At 39.2% G+C, this 8,420-nt stretch overlaps 2 protein-coding genes across 5 annotated transcripts in view; one reads left to right on the top strand and one right to left on the bottom strand.

The window, feature by feature from the left end:
- Positions 1 to 8,420, bottom strand: part of phf11 (PHD finger protein 11) — a 959,893-nt gene that overhangs the window by 731,163 nt on the left and 220,310 nt on the right. The window lies entirely within an intron of this gene.
- LOC103391767 (kalirin) overlaps positions 1 to 8,420 on the top strand; it is a 93,285-nt gene that overhangs the window by 56,488 nt on the left and 28,377 nt on the right. Inside the window, exons 14-19 of the mRNA XM_025064110.1 lie at positions 920 to 1,042; positions 4,181 to 4,372; positions 5,072 to 5,241; positions 5,734 to 5,908; positions 6,500 to 6,752; positions 7,664 to 7,830. Coding sequence (XP_024919878.1) covers positions 920 to 1,042; positions 4,181 to 4,372; positions 5,072 to 5,241; positions 5,734 to 5,908; positions 6,500 to 6,752; positions 7,664 to 7,830 — 1,080 coding nt within the window. The remainder of the gene's footprint in view (positions 1 to 919; positions 1,043 to 4,180; positions 4,373 to 5,071; positions 5,242 to 5,733; positions 5,909 to 6,499; positions 6,753 to 7,663; positions 7,831 to 8,420) is intronic.

The following is an 8,420-nucleotide window of genomic DNA, read 5'->3' as shown; positions in this document are numbered from 1 at the left end:
CAGACTTTGACTGTTTAATTCGAGATGACAAATCAGTGTGACCCAGTTTGTCAAATAAGTCAAGATCATCCTGACTAATATTAATGAGATTCATTATATAAGGGCTATTTTAAAATCTGGGACGCAAACATATAAACATGCAAAGCTTTCTCTTTATAGTTGTCTTATTTGTAAACTTTTATCCATCTCTTGAAATTTAGTTGTTTCCTTGACTTATGTTGGAGTTCAATTTCTATGGTGCAACGTAAGTTGATTTTGGCTGTATGTTGGAACTCACATACTGTACATCAGTACCTATGTCACTCGCCTACGCTAACACAGTGGTAACATCAAAATGTAGGACATAAAAACATCAGAAGAGTCTGACTTATGCCTGGGAGTCATAATGAAGGGCAAAAAATCCCCCCAAAAAACAACACAATTGAAAGAAAGCGAATGTAGCACGATCCAATGTAAGCCCTTAAAAAAAGTTTTTTTTCTACGTATAAATGAAATATCCATCTGCTCTGCTCACCAACAACTTCCTGTGTGAACTGCTTGGTGAGTTTTAACATTGTATGGAACGCCGGAACAAAACTTTCTTAATAGATTTATTCGTGTGAACTGCTTGGTGAGTTTTAACGTTGTATGGAACGCTGGAATGATGGAACAAAACTTTCTTAATAGATTTATTGGAGATGTAACATCGGAACGCCACAGTTGAATATGTCGTAAACTGATGACCCCATGTAGTCGTATATATGTCGTAAACTGATGACCCCATGTATAGAAATAATGTAAATAGTAATAATGTAAAAAGTTTGAAATTATTGTAATTTTTTTTATAATAATAACACTGAGGCAGTGGTTGGTTAAGGAAGTAACTGTAGTGACAAGTCTTTGTGTCAGAAAACCTGTTGATCACTGTCTGTTTTTCCAGGTGATGGACTGGATCGAGAACCATGGCGAGGCGTTTCTCAGCAAACACACTGGTGTTGGGAAGTCTCTGCACAGAGCCAGGGCGCTGCAGAAGAGACACGACGATTTTGAAGATGTAGCTCAGGTGAGTCCTGGAGCGTCGCCGTACCAAGCCGTGACCTAGGCCTGTGTCTGTAATAAGAAGTCCGGCCCAAATTTAAACCTATGAATGCACGCTTGAAATTAAAAGGGTCTGTTTGTCCCAAAATAACCACATTGTTTCTCCAATCTTACTTCAATCTGAGCTCCAGGAGTCCATGACTGGAGGGCATTGTAACAACAACTAGATCCTCTCCTACTATCAAACTTTTTTCTCTCTCTCCCTCTCTCTCTTTTTTTTAATCAAATGTTTGTCTGCCTGCCTCCTCCACCATCTGCTAGTAATCTGGGTTGATTAATCCCAAATTTTCAAAACCACCGTGGCTGGTGGTGGCAGGAAACATGAAGACATATGCCTCGACATAACCATTTATGGTTACAAGCCTCTGCTGAAAACATTCAGAAAAGATGTTCCCCATTCTTGATTTGAAGTGCTACACTTTATCGAGTAAGAACCACAGGAACTGAGGGCTTTTTTCTGGGGAATAAAGTTGTAAACAAAACATAGAAACATAGGGACCGCTGGTATAGATGTAACTACAAGAAACATGTCAAAGGTCTAAGGAAATGTGGGTGAAACTATAAAGACAAAGTTAAACACTGAAACCTCCTGAACAATAATACACTCTAGAACAGTGGTGTCAAACTCATTTTCACTGGGGGGTCAAATCAGCAATATAGTTTCCCTTGTAGGGCCGGTTGTATACATCAGGGGTTTCCAACCTCCGGTACACGGACCAGTACTAGTCCATAGGTTAGAAAGAAGAAAGAAGAAAATCCAGTCATTAAAAATGTACTTTCTTTATTTAAAGATAATCTGACAATATTTTCATGTCATTATGTCATTCAGACTCTGATACAAACAGAATAGAGTCTAGTAGATGTTTTATTTTGAAAATCCTTCAATGCTCAGCACTTTGCTACTGGTCTGTAGTAACAGTCCTTGGAACAAATAATGTCGGGGACCGCTGGTATAGATGTAACTACTCCGTGACAGACTAATACATGTTTCAGCAATTGATTATTATTTATTCAAGACACAAATATTGTTAATTTTTGTGTAATAAAAAAAACCTTTTTATTTGTCAGGTTAGAAAGAAACTCTGCTGCACTTCATTTACCTTTAGCTGACTGTCTGAAGAGCTTGGACATTTAGCTTTAGCTGACTGTCTGAAGAGCTTGGAGACACAAATTTGACAGCGCTCATTTTTTTCAGCAAGAATTCTTTTGATACATTGTGTGTGAGGTGTGAATTATTTACTGGCTGATCAGAGAACTACAGTGTATTTGTAAGCGAAAGCCTACTTTGACATGACGGAGCTTTAGTACAGCTCTTTAATCTCTACTTCACTGTCTCCCTTTATCTTCTTTCTTCCTCCCAGTTTTGAATCTCATTTGTTCATCACTTCGTCCTTCACCTCATGAACGCAGCTGAACAGCTTCTCATTCGCTCATTTAGTCTTCAGCTCATTTATTCGTACTCCAGGCCTTTGGTCCGAGTTGCAAAAAAAGCCAAATGTTTTCCGTAACATCTGGTTCATTCTTCCATAAAATTCCACTGAAACAAGCGTCTCTGTAATCATTTTCCTTTCTCTTTCTGCTCGGTGGAGTTTCAGTGTAGAAATAATCCTGTAAAAGAGTGAAGTTTAATCCCATAAAAAAGGGATGGACCGGTGTAATGCGGTGTTTACTCTGTAGATTAGGATTAACCTTTGAAACCCGCTGTAGCTCCGCTGTATTAAAAAACTGTCAAGTGTGTTTCCGACTCTACTCTAATTCCTCTCAGGAATTAAAAGAAAATACTTTGAAGAATATATTCTAAACCTTTTATTTTCTTTCACCATCATTAGAGAAATCCTAACTGAAGTTCACCTCATTTGCATGTGATTATCTGCTGCTGCAGTGAAATCAAACTCCTCCCCCAAAAGGCAGTTGCCTCTGCCTCCTGCTGCTGCTGCACCACCACCAGCGTTGGTAGGTTGATGGTCAGGTCAGAGCGCCACATTCTTGTGGTTTTTCCTCTGGTGGAATAATAGACCGGCCTCAGGGTGGAAAACATAAGTGTGTTTGGAAATTCAAAGGAAGACTTGAAGTCGGGTGATTTGTCATCGTGTCATGAAGTGTTTCTGGAGTGTTTAAGGCCAGCGCCTGAGGATGTTTCTGTGTAGTTACATTGCTGCTTGTGAATGATTGTTTTGTGTTTTGTTATGGTGGTTGCTTGTGTTTTTGAAAGTTAGTTTACAAAGTGCCCACTTGAGCATTAATGGACGGTTGCTGAAATGGCTGTAGGCAGTGTTTGGTGTTTGGGTCCAGGACACGGCGTCGGAGCCGGAGAGCTTTACAACCTCACAACCAGCAGTTCAAGTGACCACACACTTCACTTCAGACAGAGAGAGATAACTTAAAAATGACAGAAGTGATGGCAAATAAAAACATATCATCCATACTTTTTTTTTACGGTCCCTAGAGTTGTATCTGCGCGGATCTCTCTTTTGCCATAATTCAGTTACCCAGGAGACCTGTTTAGTCCCCACTATCTGTGGTCCTAATTATCATGCTTCTGATTTCTGCTTCTGTATAAATGGCTGATTTTGTATATACTGTCGACTTGCACTTCCACTTCCTTCAATTACACCCCTAATTATCACCACCTTAAACCAAACCTATCCTACAGCAAAGAGGAATAATCTCCTGTGAATTTTAATCTCATTTCCAACCGTAATGAACTATATGCGCTAATCTCATGCAGATTATGATGCAGGGGTGGCATCACAACATAAAATACCATTTTCATGATTTCACAACACAAATACTCCGGATGGATTGAAAGAGTGGAATATGGAGTGGTGTGAAATATCACGGTGATACTCTCTCATACTTACACTAATCCATTTTCCTCTTCATGCGCCAAGAGCTTTTACGCTGAGACGGGGTTTTTGTCCCGTTTATTGGCAGCGGGAATGTAGAAACAGGAAACGTAACAGTGTCAGATTAGAATTGTTTCAATACGTGCTTATGTGGATGTGTTTTTAATAACTATAAAATTGTAAATATTTGAGTTACTTTGTTACTACTTTGATGTGAATGCAGATGATGATGATAAGAGCGCCCTCTCTCCTTCCAGAACACTTACACTAACGCAGACAAACTGCTGGAGGCAGCCGAGCAGCTGGCTCAGACTGGTGAATGTGACCCAGAGGAAATCTACAAAGCAGCCCGACACCTGGAGGTCCGGATCCAGGACTTTGTTCGGCGAGTGGAACACAGGAAGCTGCTGCTCGACATGTCTGTCTCCTTCCACACACACACCAAGGAGGTGAGAGGAAAATGCCACTTCCTCACACAGTGTGGACACTGACGTTTTCTGCCTTTAGTAGAACCTGGTATAAATTTCAAACAACATATATCAATGTATATAGCAAAATATATGTAAATAAGCAGTGCAACAAAAGCTATTTTAATAAGGGCTAAAAACAGTCTAATCCAGAGTTAAAGTAGTTTTAACCTTAATTAAAACTCTGATGGAAATCTGGCACATAGAGCCAAAAAAACTGACAAGAAATGATTTAAATTCAACCCAGACATTACTAAACGGTAGCTAGTGATGAAGAGGAAGAAGGAGGATCATTAGTCATCGTTAGTAAGGATCAGCTAAAGGTTTGTTTAAAATACATTCATCAAAATGATGGTTAGAAAAAGCTAAGTGAGCTAAGCAAAGCTAACTTAGAAAAAACTGTTAGGGTAGCTATTAGGGACGTAACGACACATCATGATTTTTAGTTGTCAATGGTAGTTTGCATAATTCTTACACATAAATTAATAAAATAGTATTTGGTCGTAATTTGTTTGGAGCTCAATTTGTTTAAAAAATATGTTATAAAATCAACAAAATAAAATCGTGATTAAGAAGTCCTAATGACATTTTTGACATTTTGTTTTCCCTTCTTTGGATCTGATTGGTTATTCAAATCATACTGAGCTGTCTGTCTTTCTCTCCGTCTGTCTCCGTGTCCAGCTGTGGTCCTGGATGGAGGAGCTACAGAAGCAGCTGTTGGACGACGTGAGCTGCGACTCGGTGGACTCGGTTCAAACTCTGATCCAGCAGTTTCAGCAGCAGCAGACAGCCACGCTGGAGGCCACGCTTAATGTGATTAAAGAAGGAGAGGAGTTGATACAGCAGCTCAGGTATTACAGGGACACTGAACCTTCTGCCTCTGGCCAATTTTATATATATATACGTAGACGTATAGACGTTTCTTTAATTTTTTAGGTTTTTTAATTTATTTGATTACTTCATAATAAATAATATTTACAGTACTAACTAACTTCATCCCTGAATCAATATCAATCCTGTAATCCACGGAGGACAGACAGCAAGCCTCTATTGATGACTCTTTCTCCGTGGACTCAAAATGTTGACAACTCCTAGTTAACAATATCCATATGTATGTCATGATCCATGCTCACTAAGAAAGCAAATGTGTCATTTTTCTACTTTTGGCAATTAGCTTTTTTGCAGCTCTAAATCCAGCTAATAATCCTTGTTTCTTGCTTAATATCAAACTTTAAACAATCATTCAGAGTCATTGTGGTGGGCACATACTATAAGTAGATTATCTTGATTTTCACCAATTTAGAGAGCTTAATACTACAGTTCCTTATTGTTTTCTTCTGTAGAGATGCAGCCATGTCGACCAACAAGACACCCCACTGCAGTTCCATTGCCCACATCCAGGGGGTGCTGCAGCAACTTGATGAGGCCCAAGGCCAGATGGAAGAGCTGTTCCACGAGCGGAAAATCAAACTGGACATCTTCCTCCAGTTACGCATCTTTGAGCAGTACACCATAGAGGTTAGTGGAGAAGGGTCTGTCGGTGTGGTGTCGGCTCTCAGGCCTCACAGGCTGATTTTGACCGTTTACAAAACACCAAAACAATAATCCATCCCTACTTGTGTTTCATAAATGTTATGAATTATGTTTATAAGGAAGCTGTTTTCAAAAAGAGAGTGTAGTATTTGTATTTTTGTCCACTGCTTCAAGAGAATAAAGTCTGTGATTTCTACAAATAGTTTTATAAGTTTCAAGGATTTCAGAGTTATTTTTCTATTCAGATTAACAAATCTGACCCAACTATGCCAAGAGAAGTGAAAACAGATAAGTTTGTACTATGTCTCTACAGACTTTGGTACTGGAGCTTGTGAGTTTTTTAGTCAAACACAGAGCACAGAATTAAAACGTTATTATTTTTTCCTAACTTCATTATTATTATTATTATAATTATTATTATAATTATTATTATAATAATAATTATTATTATTATTATTATTATTATTATTGCTCATTAAATGAACTGTTGAAAAGTGATGACCAAACTACAACAATAATACAATAAAACCAAAACTTTGTTTTTTCCTGTTCTGTTATTGTTTCTTTTGCCTGCAGGTAACAGCAGAGTTAGACGCCTGGAACGAGGATCTCTCCCGTCAGCTGAACGATGCCGGCCGTTCTGGCAGCAGCAGCAGCAGTAGCAGCAGCAGCAGCAACGGCTCCACTAGCGGCGCGGAGGACATTGGGCTGGCGGAGCAGCGGCTGAAGCGGCACGCGGAGAGGAAGGCGGCCATGAACAACATGACCTATGAAGTGATGCAGCAGGGCCAAGACTTACACCAGTACATTATGGAAGTTCAGGCTTCAGGTGAGTCCATGCACTCACTCTTATGCAGTGTAGTGCAACCCAAGTTGTAAACGTTTTCCATCTTAGCTGCAAATTTGCAGCCTAGAGCGAATAAAACTGTTGGCTCTAAAAGACAGCTGTACCAGGGTTTTCACCATCTTTCTTTTTTTTTCAGCGTTTATTAATGTTACCAGTAAGTGGAGCTTTATCCTAGTGAATAGTCCTTTATTGACTCTCATATTGTTAAGGTGTGAACTCAACATTATATTTCACCAAACAGCAAATTCTTGTTTTGCTTCTAAACCTGTCAAACACAAATACCTTTTGGTATTTATATATTATGGATTTTTTTTGTGACTTTTGTGTGCAAGTTTAGGCCATGAAAAATTTATTTAAATTTAAACATTTTAAAAGAAATTATAGCGGCAGCAATAAAGTCCTGCCACTACTTGCTTGTCATGCAGTGCTGCTTGGGGAGCCACAGGAAACTTTTAGGCAATTTGGCGGCCCAGTTTTCAGACCATTTAAAACTCATTAGGGCGTAGGAGGATGTCAGCCTTACAGGAGAGAGGAAAATACTGGTAATATGGATTAAAATTTAAAAATTACAGCCTAAATAAACTCACACTTTAGAATTAGTAGCTTTTGCTCTTGGTGTATTCTAATGCAGAGGTCCTCAACCTCTGGTCCGTGGGCCATTTGGTACCAAGCTTCATGTAAACAGCATTCACTCATTACCATTTACTTTCCTCATATAAAGTTAATTCCAAAATTTTCAAAATAATATGTCTTTCAGACACCAATACTAACAGAGTAAAGACTAAAAGATGTTTTATTTTGAAAATTTACCAATCCTTAACAATCCTTTAATAATTTTTTTAATAAATTGGTTTAACGCTACCTTACCGTAACATTTTCTTTTTGTCTCTCAGGAATTGAACTGACTGGTGAGAAGGACATGGACTTGGCCTCTCAGGTCCAGGAGCTGCTAGAGTTTCTACACGAGAAGCAGCAGGAGGTAGACCTCAACGCCCAGCGCACGCACACACGGCTGGAGCAGACCCTGCAGCTGCGCCATCTACAGGCCGAGGTGAAACAGGTAAAGCAAAACTTTTTTTTTTCTTCTCCCAAATGTAATATGGTTGCGATGCAAACGTTGAACCACAAATACTCAGTCTGTTGTGGAATTTACTGCATTAAATACTTATGTACGGTCCATAAAAACACCCAGATTACTACTTTGCCCCTGCGCCAAAGTAGCCAAGAAGTACAGTTGGGATTTATTGTGGCACGTTAGTTTTGACTTTATTATTAGCAACAAAGTAAATTGTTGAAGGAGAAAGACTCCACTGTGTTGGAGCCAAGACAAGAATAACAGCCTGCTCTTCCTCCCCTGTGACAGCAAGTGTTTTAGTGTTTCTGTGGAGAAACCCCTGCACATGTGAATATGAATGTGATGTGTCCAGAGACAGGAAACAAGGCGGCTGCTGTTGCTGCTGCTGCAGATGGATCTGACTGAATTATTAATAAGCTGTATGGCAATGTGATAATAACACATATGTAAACACATGAAAACATATCCCAGCGCCTCTTACACTGCCAGACCCAGTGGTGCAATAGAACTCCCCAGGCTCTAGATAGACTGAAAAATACAGCATTATTATTGTTGTTGTTGTTGTTGTTGTTATT

Source organism: Cynoglossus semilaevis, chromosome 16 (assembly GCF_000523025.1).
Source record: "Cynoglossus semilaevis isolate Cse_v1.0 chromosome 16, Cse_v1.0, whole genome shotgun sequence".
Taxonomy (NCBI): Eukaryota; Metazoa; Chordata; class Actinopteri; order Pleuronectiformes; family Cynoglossidae; genus Cynoglossus; species Cynoglossus semilaevis.
Note: the sequence above shows the minus strand (reverse complement) of the source record. Positions and strands in the feature narration are given on the sequence as shown.